This window comes from Papio anubis, chromosome 12, assembly GCF_008728515.1.
Source record: "Papio anubis isolate 15944 chromosome 12, Panubis1.0, whole genome shotgun sequence".
In the NCBI taxonomy this organism is placed as follows: Eukaryota; Metazoa; Chordata; class Mammalia; order Primates; family Cercopithecidae; genus Papio; species Papio anubis.
The window spans coordinates 22,500,749-22,514,835 of record NC_044987.1 but is presented as its reverse complement, the minus strand read 5'-3'; the positions used below and the strand labels follow the sequence as shown (position 1 = coordinate 22,514,835).

Below are 14,087 nucleotides of genomic sequence, written 5' to 3'. Positions count from 1 at the left end.
GCGCCTATAGTCCCAGCTACTCCGGAGGCTGAGGCTGGAGAATGGCGTAAACCCGGGAAGCGGAGCTTGCAGTGAGCTGAGATCTGGCCACTGCACTCCAGCCTGGGCAACAGAGCGAGACTCCGTCTCAAAAAATAAAATAAAATAAAATAAAATAAATAAATAAATTTGAAAAGACGACATCAAAGACTGTCAACATTTAAAATAATAAATTATGTTGTAAAAGAATTGTGGCGTCAGATTTTGTATACATCTTTCAGAAGGCAGTTGGACATCAGGAGTTACGTCCTTGGTAGAAATCAGGCTACCTCTTGTAAAGAGACCTTGAATCTTGCGGAAAGATGATTTGATGTTAGTCTAATTACTGATGTGGAGCTCTGACACCTGATAACTGTTAGCCCAGAGGCATAGGGGTGCATTTTCAGTGCTGTCATAGAGAAATTCAAGTGTCACTTCCAAAATATCCACCAGATGTCGCTAGTCTTAATATAATACTCACCCACAGGACAGCTGGCAAACTTTTTTTTTTTTTGAGACAGAGTCTCACTCTGTGCCCAGGCTGGAGTGCAGTGGCATGATCTCAGCTCACTGCAACCTCTGCCTCCCTGGTTTGAGTAATTCTCCCACCTCAGCCTCCAGAGTAGCTGGGGCTACAGGCATGGGACACCACGCCTTGCTAATTTTTTCATTTTTTATTTTGGTAGAGATGGGGTTTCACCATGTTGGCCAGGCTGGTCTTGAACTCCTGGCCTCAAGTGATCCTCCTGCCTCAGCCTCCCAAAGTGTTGGGATTACAGCGTGAGCCACCACGCCTGGCCAGTGGCAGATAACTTTTGAAATGTGAATTTTAAAACTTCATGTGAAAAAAGAAAAAAAAAATCCATAACACAGGAATAGGTTAAAAAAATCATGTAGAATATTTTCACATATCTGCTTTGGTGTGGTTTATATTAAGCACTAGCATCTGGTGATTACTTTGGCGACATCCTACTCTAGTCTTTCACCATTCTGTCTTTTTCCCTTCTTCTGCCCACTCAGTCTGTCACATTCACCATGTATACTCTTTCCTCACATACTAGTTATTGGATTCTCAGTTTTACTAGTCTTCCTTTTACTATTCTTCCCTCCAGTCTTGTTTCTTGCCCCATGCGTTATGTGTATATTTATGTGTAACTGTCAGTTATTCAAGTTTTTGCTAAAATAATGAGACCTGGCATATAATGACTTATAAGAGGTGCTCAGAATCTATTTAATGGATGTTTAATGAAACAATGTATGAATGAATGAGAGGAAAATACAGGATACTAAAAATTATTTATATTTGGCTTGAGAATACAGTAAAAGTGGTAAAGAATCACATTCCTAATTTACCTATAATTAAGTGCTAAATGACACAGTATAGAACATGCTAGACCGTTTAGTGTTTCTTTTGGTTTTTTTTTGAGACGGAGTTTCGCTCTTGTTGCCCAGACTGGAGTGCAATGGTGTGATCTCGGCTCACCACAACCTCCGCCTCCCAGGTTCAAGCGATTCTTCTGCCTCAGCCTCCAGAGTAGCTGGGATTACAGGCATGTGCCACCACGCTCGGCTAATTTTGTAGTTTTAGTAGAGATGGGGTTTCTCCATGTTGGTCAGGCTAGTCTTGGACTCCTGACCTCAGGTGATCCGCCTGCCTTCCGCCTTGGGTCTTCTAGAGTACTGGGATTATAGGCGTGAGCCACTGCGCCCAGACTTTTTTTTTTTTTTTTTTTTTTTTGAGGCAGTGTCTCACTCTTGGCCCAGGCTGAAGTGGAGTGGTGCAGTCACGGCTCACTGCAGCCTCAACCTCCCGGGCTCAAGCGATCCTCCCACCTTAGCCTCCTGAGTAGCTGGGATTATGGGCACATACCACCATGAGTGGCTAATTTTTGTATTTTTTTGTATTAATTTTGTTTTTTTTTTTTTGGTGCCATTGCATTCTAGGCTGGGCAGCAGAGTGAGATGATCTTGTCTCTCTCTCTCTCTCAAAAAAAAAAGACGTTATTTCCTAGGGTTATTTAAAATATTTTTATTGACAATTGTAATTATTTGTTTATTCAAACTGCCTGTTTCTTTATAGTCATGAATTATTGTCCATAATAGTTGTGTTAAATTTTATATAGATTTGAATTTCACCCTGCTTATTTTTACACAGAGAGAAGTCACAGGCAATATTTTTACCAAATGACGGTTTTGTTTTAAGGCTCAAAGTCTTACTTAGGCTAACATCTTACTCTGTTTATTAACAGAAGTGATTAATGTTTCCTCCACTGGCTCATTCATTCCTTCAAGTAAAAATTAATGTAATCTTGCATTCTTATGGAATGTAATGTTGCATTCTCCGTGTGAAAGTATTGCATAGTGGTTAAGAACCTGGACTTTGGCTTCACCATTTAGTAGCTATTGGGTCTGTGACAAATTACTTCTCCAAACCTCTCTTTCTTTATGTGTAAAAATCCTACTGTTTATGGTAATTGTGACAGTCAAATGAGCTAATACTAAGTGCTGAGTACAGGGTTTGGCACATAGTAAAAGCTCAATTTTGCTATTATTACTGTTATATATAGATATTTGGGTAGCGTTTAGTTTGTGGGGGAAGTGTCTGCCATTATTGCCAAAATAATGCAGGACTGAGGAAGCCAGGTATAAGTTCAGAAATCAGGCAGCGTGGCAGAGATATACAGAAAGCAGTTTGCTGGGTTTCTTTGCCTCTGTTTCCAGGCAGAGTGAATGACCGCACTGCAGCAGCGGGAGTGGTTCCAGCTACCCAGACTGCTTGCAGTTTCCCCACATACAAACACTATGGGATGCCTGATCTTTGTCCCAGTTATTCCTAGTTCTTGTAGCTACCCGCATACTCTCCCAGCTCTTATGTGGATATTATAACACGGTGGGATCGGGAGGATGGAAGGAATAGTAAATGTTAGTGTTGTTTGGAGCGAAAGCTCAGTTCTTCACCTGAGCCACTTTGTAAGGCCAACTAAGATAACTGTCATGAACATCTCTTCTGAGCAAAAAAAAAAAAAAAAGGACATTATATTGTCTGACAGGACTTTTGTGCTTTTTCCAAATGTGAGAGGCAGGCTGTATGTAAAATAGTATGATTTTTGGAACACATCTTAATAGTCATATGGGGGACAATAGAATGAATATTTTGAGATTGTACTATTTTAATCAAAATTAAACGCCATTAAAATTTTAGTTCCACAGTTGCATTAGCTGTAGTTCAAGTGCTCAATAGCCACATGTGTGGCCACTATATTGTACAGCATAGATATAGAACATTTCCATCTTCACAGACAGTTCTGGTGAACACCATTGCTCTAGAATATGTGGTTCATATAGTTATGGACTAGGGAACAGTGCAATATTGGACCATATGCCTTATAATACATTTTTTAAAATCAATTCACTACAATTCTCTCTTAATTCCTCCAGCATGCTGTGATGGGCAGTGCAAAGAGCACAGGGCCAGACCTCAGAGCCCTCTGGTTCAGATCTTACTTTCCATACTGACTTGCTGAGTGACTGTGAGCACCTCTCCTAGCCTTGGTTCCTTCTTCTATGATGTAAGGGAGTTGGGCCAAGTAAGGAAGTGGGGCCAAAATGTTTTGGAGCTTTAAAATTCAGTGATTTCGTAAGTCTTTTTCCAGAAATACTGAGCTCACAGATCCTACTTTGATCAAAGACTTGTTGTTTGAGAAACGCTGACCTCTGGGATAGATAACTGTCAGCAGGACCTCCCTCTGATGTCTCAATATTTTCTGCTCTGTGTATAAAGCATGAGGGGCTCTCCACCAGTCAGGATCCTCTACCCAGGGATCCACCAACTAGGTACTTTGGTTTTGCATCATTATGCATGTAGATGTGTTGCATGCAAGTCTGTGCTGTTGGAAATTTCATGCTTCTCTTTATAAAGGAACTTGTTGAATTGACATGGGTCAGCGACTCTCTGGGGGTGTTACACCATGAAGCGTGGTAGTGCCAAAGGGAGTTCTTGGCAGTTCAATTCCTCGGCTAGATTATGAAGGACAGTGGTCTTCAGACTTGTGGGCTGCTCAGGTTTAGAACGATTTGGTGTAGCTTTTCCTCAGCATTAGCCAGAATTGAACCCACTACATTCAACCAGCAGCTGCCACTCAGCACCTGTGCTGGCCTTCTGCCCCCTGCCTGTTGTGGTCAGGGCGATGTGTTCTTTTTCAGAAACATTTTTGTGTTGAGCAGCTTTAGACATTCAGACGTGATATTGCTAGCCTGGCTGCTCTTGGTAAGGATTTTCTTTTTCTCTAAGGACCTGAAGAGGTTGTTAGGTTGAATAAGAGCCAATACTGACTTTTCTTGCTAAGGTACTAATCAGGGTTTGAGGAGGAATCTGGGCCTCCCAGAAAATCATGAGTGTAGACTCCTAGATCCTTGAGCTGCCTGTCACCGATTGGCTGTGTCCTTGGACAAGGCCCTGACCTTCTCTGAGCCCTAATGCTCTGTAAACCCTTCCTCTCCATCTGGGATCACGAGGTGGAATGTAAAATGAATGTTTTTTCAGCTTCCAGTTTTCCTATAGAAACAAGAGTTTGCACTGAGTTGCAAATGACTAGTATTCCTAAAAATAAATAATCAAGGCTATGACTCGAATAGCTAGAAACAGCCTAGAATAGCTTTCTGTTTCACTTGAGGAAGCTTTTTACCTAACTCTTTCAAATGCACCAGGACAGTTTTGCAGTCTTTATTTTAATTAAAACCCATTTATTTTAAAACACATTAAAATATGGGTTGTATATTTTAGCAGTTATTTTATAAAGAATGAAATAGGAAAATTTTGGAAAAGCCTTGGTCATCCTTGATGTTTCTTTTGTGATCCTGTGTGATGTTTAGCACTGTTCTAATGAATGTGTTCTGATACCATCAATAACTAAAGTTCTTTCTATCCTCTTTTCCCCCTTTCTTCCTCTGCTCCTTCTTCTCTTTCTTATTTCTTTCCCTTCTGCTTCCTCTTCTTTAACTTGACCTCACTGTCCAGGGCCCATGTGGAAAAAGGTTGCTGTTTTCGGTTAGTCTGGGGGAAAATACTATGATTCACTCCCTTTCCCACCCACCTTCTGGTGGGCCGTTTGTGGCCTTAAGTTAGCAGTGTGTGTGTGTGTGTTGCGCACCCTCCCCGCGGGCACACCCGCCTGCAAGCCTGGGGGGGTGTGTGTGTGTGTGCGCGCAAGCGACTACAAGCGCGGCTGCAAGCGCTGGCATACACCAGTGTGTGTGTGTGTGTGTGTGTGTGTGTGTGTGCGTGCACGCAGCGCGCACATAGAGCAGAACGTTTGCCTAAAATCCGTGTGTGTGTGTGTGTGTGTGTAGCGCACGCACACACGCCCGTGCTGCGGCCCGGGGGTGTGTGTGCGCGTGCGTGCGGGCGTGCAGTGCGCGCCCTCGCCAGCCCGCCTGCCCGTGCGGCTTTCCCGCAGGAAAGCGGGGCTTGGGGCAGCCCGGCAGCGCCGCTTCACCCAGTGCGCGCCCAGCTGTTTCCATAGGAACCGCGACCGCGCCGGGCCCCTCCAGCGGAGGCCCCCGTGCGAGCATGCCCAGTGCAAGCCGCTAGTTTGGCTCCAGTCTAGGTTTCCAGTAAGTGGCATGCGGGACTCCGGAGGGATCCCAATGAGCTGAGCCGAGAGCCTTTGTGTGCAGAGGGAGGAGGAGGAGGCTGCGGCGGCCGCCGGGCTGGAGACCCCGCCCGGGGAGCCCCCAGCAAGAACAATGCTAGCCTGCCTGACCCGAGGGAACTTACTGGACGTCCTGCAGGAGGGCTTCAATGAGGTAACTGTCCTGCTCCTCCCACTCCTCAGCTCCCCTCCCCCAGCGTCTCCCGCCCAGTCTCCGGAAGGGGTCCTCTTCCTCCCCCATCCTCTGGGGACCCCAGAGCAAATTGCCCGCAGAACCCCAAGGGGGCTAAGGTGGTACTTGCAGTGCAGATGGGTGAACCAGGAGAAATCAGAAGGGCCGCCTGCCCACAGCTAAGTTGGGCCATGACCTTCCCTGATAGCTTGCTTACCTGAGCCCAAGAGGACAGGACCACAAATTCAGAAATCACCTCCTTCCAGAAGAGGGGGTCTCCATCCTCCCTAGAGTTTCTCTCCCCAAGGAAATCCTCAGGGAATCCCTGGATATTTGGCAAAAGTGCTCATCTATATCAGGAGCTAACCAGCGGAGCCAAGGGAGGGTGGAGTGGTACTGCATTGGTAGAAAGTTTGAGAGGGCAGGGGACTGTAGATGGTCCATGTGAAGTGCCCTCTTCATGTCTGAATCTCTTTCTGAGTCCGGGGCAGTAGATTTCTCTGCAATCAAGGACGTGGTTGTCTGAGAGGAGCTACTGAGCGAGAGGGGACCTGGGTCCTGGGCCCAATCCCAGGGAGCCAGCGTGTGCACCCGTCCATGTGAGAGCAGAGGAACTGGGGCCTCAGTCTGACAGGCAAGATGGGCTAGGGCCGACAAGGGGTCATTTCCTCTCCACTTGTTTCTCTTACAATTCTATTTATTGCATTTGCTTTTCTTGTGACCCAGGAAATTCTGGTTTGGGATGCTTCCCCCTCAAGATTGCCCCATATGTCTTCCACTGCAGCTAAGCCCTACTCCTGCGGGTTGTCTTAGCCCAGCATCCAGGGAAACCTACGCTGTTAGTTGTGCCTTTCTTCGTTTCTCTCTCCCTCCTTTTCCTTCCATCTCTCTCTTTCTTCTCTCTGTGACTCTCTAAAATTTAAGATTTTAAAAATCAGTTTTTACTCAACATATGAATACATTGTCCTCTTAAATATGAACATCATAGGCAACACTGAAGTGCCTTTGGTTCCCCCCACCCATTCCAGCCTTTTCCACACAAATAACCATTCTCATGAATTCGTGTATAAGATTTTATTTCTGCGGCTGCACTACAGCCTCCTTCCTTAATTCCTGTTTCTAATTAAGAAGCTCTGCAGCCTGACCTGCCACAGAACACTCCCCCGTTCTGGTCCCCATCCCCTAGCGTTGTTCCTAACACAGAGGAAAACTGCAGAAATGCTGTCCAAACCTAACCGAGTTGGAATTTTCCTTTGGCCAAGGGGTATCACAACCTTCACTGAGGGGCGGAGCTTGCATCCTGTCTGCACTGCAGGGCACCTCATCTTTGCATCATTCCTGTCTGAACACATGTAAGGGGATTGTTAACAAAGAGCTATAGTCTAAGAGTTGAAACACAGAAGAGCCAGGAAGCCTACCTCTGAGTGATTCCCATATTCTGGTTCCTCTTTTCTCACTCTCTGCCTTTGGGCTGCCCCTGGTCTTTAGCTGCGTAAGTCTGACTCATTCACCAATTGTGGCAGAAGCTCTTTTAGTTGTCTTATACCTCGTGCTCCAACTTAAAACAACAACAACAAAAAAACTCAGCTCTTGATGGTCCCACTGTCTATTTAGGAGCAGGAAACCAGCACAGAGCTGGTCCTAATCTTTGTTTTCTGCTCATTTTCACTTCAAAACCTGTCGACTAAAGAGCCACGTAAACTAAGAGGCTTGGCCGTCTGTTTCATGCTTTGGTGCTTCCATAAATATCCACTGACCTCCAATTCTTGAAAAACATAAGGGCCTAAAGGAAAAGGGGAATGGGAGAATCATGTTTTTGTGGTGGTAATGGAATCTTCATAAAAACCACAGATGCATAACTTTTTAATTAATTGGTCCCTAGAATAATGCAGTAGTGCCTCTTTTCCTTCTCTGATATTTGATTTTTCCACCCATCCTGTAAACTTCCCTCCACCCCCTCCACAAGCTAATGTACATCTGTTCCTCTCTGTTAGATTTGAACTCTGATAGCCAATGAGTACTTTTGGTTTCTCTGAAAAATTGACATCATCTAAATAACAATAACAGTAATATGTTAAATTTGAATGGTTTCTTACAGTTTAAATGATTCTTTCACATTCTATATTAAATAATTCATTTTACGTACAATATTACATTTAGTGCTACTGAACAATAGTGTAATTGGTTATTTTAGTATCCATGGGGCCCTATTTGACCTGTTCCAGCCTCTAAGGTTGCTTAATAGATCCAGTAATATTCAATTTATTTTTTTAGAGTCCTTGAGATAAGGATGTAAACAGGGATTTTAAAGCTAGTGTCAGAATACGCTTTAATTCTTCTGAGAATTCCTACTGAGGCTACGAATACCACACATGTATCCAGTCACCTCCTGGGAATGATCCAAGTATATCTAAAGCTATTCTTCATCACCCAGATGCTTTATAGGTCTGTGTAGTTAGGGCTGTGACCTCATTCTCTATGGCAGAGAAAACTGCCACAGGAAATGGAGCTTTGGCCTTAATTGGTTAATTATAAGGGAACCCTGCAGCAGAGAGAAACCCTGCCCTCTGAATCCTGGCTTCCCTCTACCCACTGTTGGCTTCTGTTCTCAATCCTTTGCCACTATGTATAGCCATGCATGACAGAATTTTCTCTTACTGCATTTCCTACACAGAGCCCTGGCCTCAACATGTCTGGCAAATAACTCACAGATTTGATCCTTGTCAGTGCTTTCAATGCAATGCCTTTGAATGGCATGGTTAATTTGGACGGCGAATTATCCACAAGTTTTGGCTACTGCCACCCTGGCTGTCATCCCCCATTTCCTATGGCTTGGCCAGGCTTCCTATAGATCACAGTTTCCCCAATCTGCATCTGCCTCAAAGCTATTTGTTTTCTCTGCCACTTGGTATTGGTGTTGTCCTGTGAATGTTGTAATCGTGCCAACATGAATTTCTGCAAGTGTTTTTTGGGGGGCTGAACTTTCTTTAAAAACAACTTTGTGCTTGTGTTGGGAGGTTTTGAGAGACCTGAGATTATAATATGGTTTGGCTAATAAGCATTCATTTATTCAGTTATTCATTAGTTATTCATAAACCAGTAATTTATTGAGAGGGGATGGATAAAAGAATTGAAAAACACTCAGTTCCTGCTTCCAAGGAGTTTATAGGGAGAGATAGGGTGTAGTGATATGAAAAGGACTGAACATTTACCAACCCGTCTGCTCATTGAGGCCAGTTTTTTTCCCTGCTCGTCTGGTACATGCATGCAAGCAGTCATTCATGGGACAGTCTCTGAATTACTGTGTTTGCCAGTCACTGTGCCAGGCTCTGGAAATACATAGAAGTTCAATAACATACAGTCTGTGCCCTACTGAAGCTCACAGACCAATGAAGATAAAGTAGCCAGGCACAGTGGTGCATGCCTGCAGTGTTAGCTACCTGAGAGGATGAGGCAAGAGGACCACTGGAGCTGAGGAGTTAGAGGCTGCAGTGTGCTGTGACTGCACATGACTGATGACTGCACTCCGGCTTAGATGACAGAGCGAGACCCATTTCTTAAAAGAAGAGATAGGCCGGGTGCTGTGGCTCCTGCCGGTAATCCCAACACTTTGGGAGGCCAAGGCGGGTGGATCACCTGAGGTCAGGAGTTCGAGAGCAACCTGGCTAACATGGTGAAACCCTGTCTCTACTAAAAGTACAAAAATTAGCCGGGCATGGTGGCTCATGCCTGTAATCCCGGCTACTTGGGAGGCTGAGGCAGGAGAATTGCTTGAACCTGGGAGGTGGTGATTGCAGTGAGCTGAGATTGTGCCACAGTAGATGTTCAGAGTGTCAAACTTGGGAAAATTGAGGTGATACAGAAATCTTACTTGTGGGGAAGAGTGAACGTAGGCCCAGGTGTGGTGTGAATGGCCTGGGAGGCTGAAAGTTGGGGGAATGGTTTATGAAAATGATGGCTGACAGGAAATCTGTAGTCTGAACCTTAACCTTTTGAACATAAGTTCTGGCAGACTTTCCCTACCAGTTTTCCTCCAAGTAGAAAAGTAGAAATTGAAATTTCACATTAAGATTCATCTGCTTGGCAGTCCCTTAGAAATATAGGAAGAGGCCAGGCACAGTGGCTCACACCTATAATCCCAGCACTTTGGGAGGCTGAGGCAGGAGGATGACTTGAGCCCAGGAGTTCAAGACCAGCCTGGGTAACATGGTGAGACCCTGTCTCCACAATTAAAAAAAAAATTAGCTGGGCATGGTGGCATGCATGCCTGGGAGCCCAGCTACTTGGGAGGCTGAAGTGGGTGGATCACTGAAGCCCAGGAGGTTGAGGCTGCAATGAGCCACGTTCCTGCTACTGTTCTCCAGCCTGGGCAACAGGGTGAGACTCTGTCTCAAAACAAAACAAAATATACACACACACACACAAACACAAACACAGAGGAAGAGTTTTGGTCTGGTCTCATCTCCATGGGGGACATAGAGTGAGTGAGGAAGAAGATTGGTAAGTGAAACATCACTCCTAGGGGTCTTGTGCCCTCCATGGAGTAGCGGTGGCAACACTGGGCCAATTAGAGGCTTCCAGACATTTTCACAATGAACTCCTCTGTGCTTTGCTGTAGAAATTAAAGGCTTGTTAAGTCTACAGAGCAACTCAGCACCAGATTCCCCATCCTTCTTTTTTCTATCCTGCCTGGTTTCTCCTCTCCCCACCCAGGCTCATTGGCTTCATTCCCACAGGAGGCAATGCCAGCTAAACAGATGCACCCTGGCAGCAAGCTCTCAGGCAGCTTTATGTTCCTCGTGGTGAGTGATGGCTTGGCCAGGCATGTGGAGCAGTGATAGGGCACTGTTAGCCAGGTGCCGCTCCCCCAGGCGGTTCAGAGGGTCTAGGGAACACTAGAAAGGCTTCATCTGCCATGACTGGCGTTTTGTCTAGGCTGTAGGGACCAAAGGCTAAAACCGACACTTTCCTGAAAGCATGTTGTTTGTTATCTCCCAAACCAAGCTCCATTAAAGTGGTCATGAATATAACCTTTAGTAGCTGGATGTGGTAAGGGAATAGAGAACCAACTCCACAGGCCCTGAGGCTGGGCTCTTATCTCCTATTTCTAGGATGAGGGACACCCCTAGACCATAGAGTGACACTTCATTCATCCATTCATTCACATGCATTTATTGGGCACTTACCTTGTAACATGTACTTGTGAAGGAGCAGAGAGTGTTTGGGGACTCATAACTGACAGAAATTTAAAAATAAGTTTAGGAGATGATATCTTTCAGAAAATCTTTAGCTCTTTACTTTCTGATATATTATCTTTTGACCACTGGGCTGAATACTAATACATTAATCTTCCCTTATCCAAGGGAGGTCCATCTCAAGACCCCCAGTGGATGCCTGAAACCATGGATGGTACTGAACCTGACTGCCATCAGTCGGAGCCTGTTTCTGTTCCTATCTTCTACCCACAAATTTAATGTATTTTCCATCTTAATTAAGCACTTATCACACACTGTGGCTGAAACTTGCAGTCTGAGGTATGGCAGAAACACTAGCATGCATTCCTTTTTCCACCTTCAAAATTTCATGGATGAAAGATTCATTCTTATCATAAATCTTAGCAACCTCAGCATATGATTTTATTTTCTTTCCTTATTAAGTCAAGAACTTTCACCTTTTCACTTAAAGGAAGCACTTTACAGCATCTTTTGGCATATCTGAATTTCTAGCATCACTATTCTTATACTTTGAGGCCATTATAGAGTAAAACAAGGGCTACTTGAACACAAGCACTGTGATACCTTGGCAGTCGTTTCAATAAGATGACAGGTAGCATGGACAGCTTGGATATGCTGGACAAAGGGATGAGTCACGTCTTGGGTGAAACAGAGTGGAATGGCACAAGAGTTCATCACACTACTCAGAGTGTTGGACAATTTGTTTTTTTTTTTTTTTATTTTGATTTTAATTAATTAATTTATTTTTTGAGATGAAGTCTTGCTATGTCTGCCAGGCTGGAGTGCAGTGGCACAGTCTTGGCTTACTGCACTCTCCACCTCCCAGGTTCAAGCAATTCTCCTGCCTCAGCCTTCCAAGTAGCTGGGACTATAGGTACGTGCCACCATGCCCGGCTAATTTTTTTGTATTTTTAGTAGAGACGGGGTTTCACTGTGTTATCCAGGATGGTCTCGATCTTCTGCCTTCGTGATCTGCCCGCCTCAGCCTCCCAAAGTGCTGAGATTACAGGCATGAACCACTGCGCCTGGCCTATTTCTGGAATTTTCTATTTAATATATTAAGACGGTGGTTGACCATGGGTGATTGAAACTGTGGAAAGAAAAACTATGGGTAAGGGGGACTACTGTACAAAGAACCTGTCCATACAAGGAAGAAGAAATTTAAGGATATTTTTACTTGTGAACTTTATATGTACCCAATTAGCCATCAAATTCAATGAACAAATAGCTTTTCCAGGTTCAGTAAAGGGCTGAAAGAGTTAATAGAAAAGAAATACAATAGGGTGTTTACTGGCAGAATTTAGGCCAATAATAACATAAGGTTTCTAAATCTTCAGCTTTCCTCTTAGTTTCTCAGCAACTTCCCCACCCTCATCTCCTCATCTCCTGCTGCTGGGGGGTCTCAGAGTTCTAAACAGGTATCTGGTTTCACTGTAAAACTAATTTCCTTCCTGAGCCGTTCATGTCTCCTCCTGAACTGTCTCTCTAGCATACCACAAAAGCTCTGTGCTTTTCTTGTTTGCTTTTCTTGTTGCCAGCAGGAAAACATAGAGCCGCCTCCTTGGCTGTTTCTACTCTAAGAATAGTAGACACCACACACTTCTCTGGTGAAGCCCCGTTGGTGCTTTTGCAACTCGAACAAATAAGTCCCCGGCAGGAATTCTGTGAGCTTGAGTCTTGGAGGAGATAGAGAACTGAGGCTCGGTTTACAAACTTATTTGGAAGGAAGGGCAGGTCCCAAAGAAAAACAGGAAGAAAGTTACATTTGGTGGCAAGAAAGCTTTCAAGGTCAAGATTTCCTGCACAAATGAAGATTTTAGATAGAACTGTCTACACTAGAAGACTTTTACCTGAAATCGTAGGGTTATTTGGAGTGTCTTGGAGGAAGCTGATGGAGATTATGGGATTGCTAAAGCCTCCTTCCGGTGGCCACTTCTTGGTACTATCACTGCCCTCATAGCTTTAGAGGGCCAGTCTCATCAAGCCAAAATCCTTCTCAGACAGTTTTAACTCTTGTTGTGTCTACTGACTGACTTCTTCTGAGGCCTGACTCAGAGGGTGATTACCATGAAAACCTTCAGTTGTTCTAGACGTCTATTACACTGGCATCCTTTTGGCTTCCTTAGAACAAGTTAGTCATGAAACTCCAGACTGAGATTAGTTCAACACTGTCATACACGTAGTATGTACCAACCGTCTTGGTCTTTTTTTTTTTTTTAATTAGTTTGGTTACAAGTGCCAAAAACCTAACTTGAACTAGCAGGGATAGGAAGTGGATGTTATTGACTCGCATGGAATCCAAGGAAAGGTAGAAAACTAAACCATGGAAAGGGCAGGGATGCAACAGAAACAATGAAATCAAGAACTCTGACACTGGCAGGATCTCTTCCTCTGTTCTCTGCCTCGTATCTGCTTCTTTCTATGCTGGCTTTATTCCCATTTACTAGAGCTGGTTTTTCCTTCTCAGGTGAGCAGCGTGGCCTATGGCAACGTCTAAGTTTTATATCTTACAACTTTGAGAGAGATGAGGGAGGAGGAGGAAGACTGATTCTATTCCTAAATGCCAGTTCAAAAAGTTCCAGGGATTGGCTGGGTTTCACCAATGGACTTTGCCAGACCAATCAATTGTGGCCAGTGGAGGGGGTGATACAATGCCAACCTGGTCATAGGACCCACCACTACATGTGCAGAGGAGGGTTCTTAAAGAAGAGGGGATCATTGTGGGCTGGGCAGCTACCCCAGGAGCTGTTAGCTATAATATCACTGTAAGCTTAGTTGGAATCTGATCATTCCTACTTTGCCTCTCTTGACCAAGATCCAGGGTCATAATCAAGATATAGTTCTTTTTCCTTTTTAAAAAATTATTGTTATGCAAAAGAGCTTCATTTATTTGTTTAGTTTTCTGACTTTGTGCTGGTGTGTCCAATACTTTTTCTTTTCCTCAATAAGGAAGGCATGCTCGGTTCTGTCACAGACACATTTAGTACACGTAGAACAACTACAGGCCTTGCT

At 44.4% G+C, this 14,087-nt stretch overlaps 1 protein-coding gene across 5 annotated transcripts in view; it reads left to right on the top strand.

The window, feature by feature from the left end:
- DIXDC1 (DIX domain containing 1) overlaps positions 1-14,087 on the top strand; it is a 98,238-nt gene that overhangs the window by 4,847 nt on the left and 79,304 nt on the right. The window contains exon 1 of one of the 5 annotated variants that reach the window (XM_003910692.5): positions 5,467-5,823. The exons of 3 other annotated variants lie outside the window; for them this stretch is intronic. In XM_003910692.5, coding sequence (XP_003910741.1) covers positions 5,764-5,823 — 60 coding nt within the window. In that variant the 5' untranslated portion in view covers positions 5,467-5,763. Of the gene's footprint in view, positions 1-5,466; positions 5,824-14,087 lie in introns of those variants that run through there. One more of the 5 variants, XM_009187258.3, reaches the window with a different exon arrangement.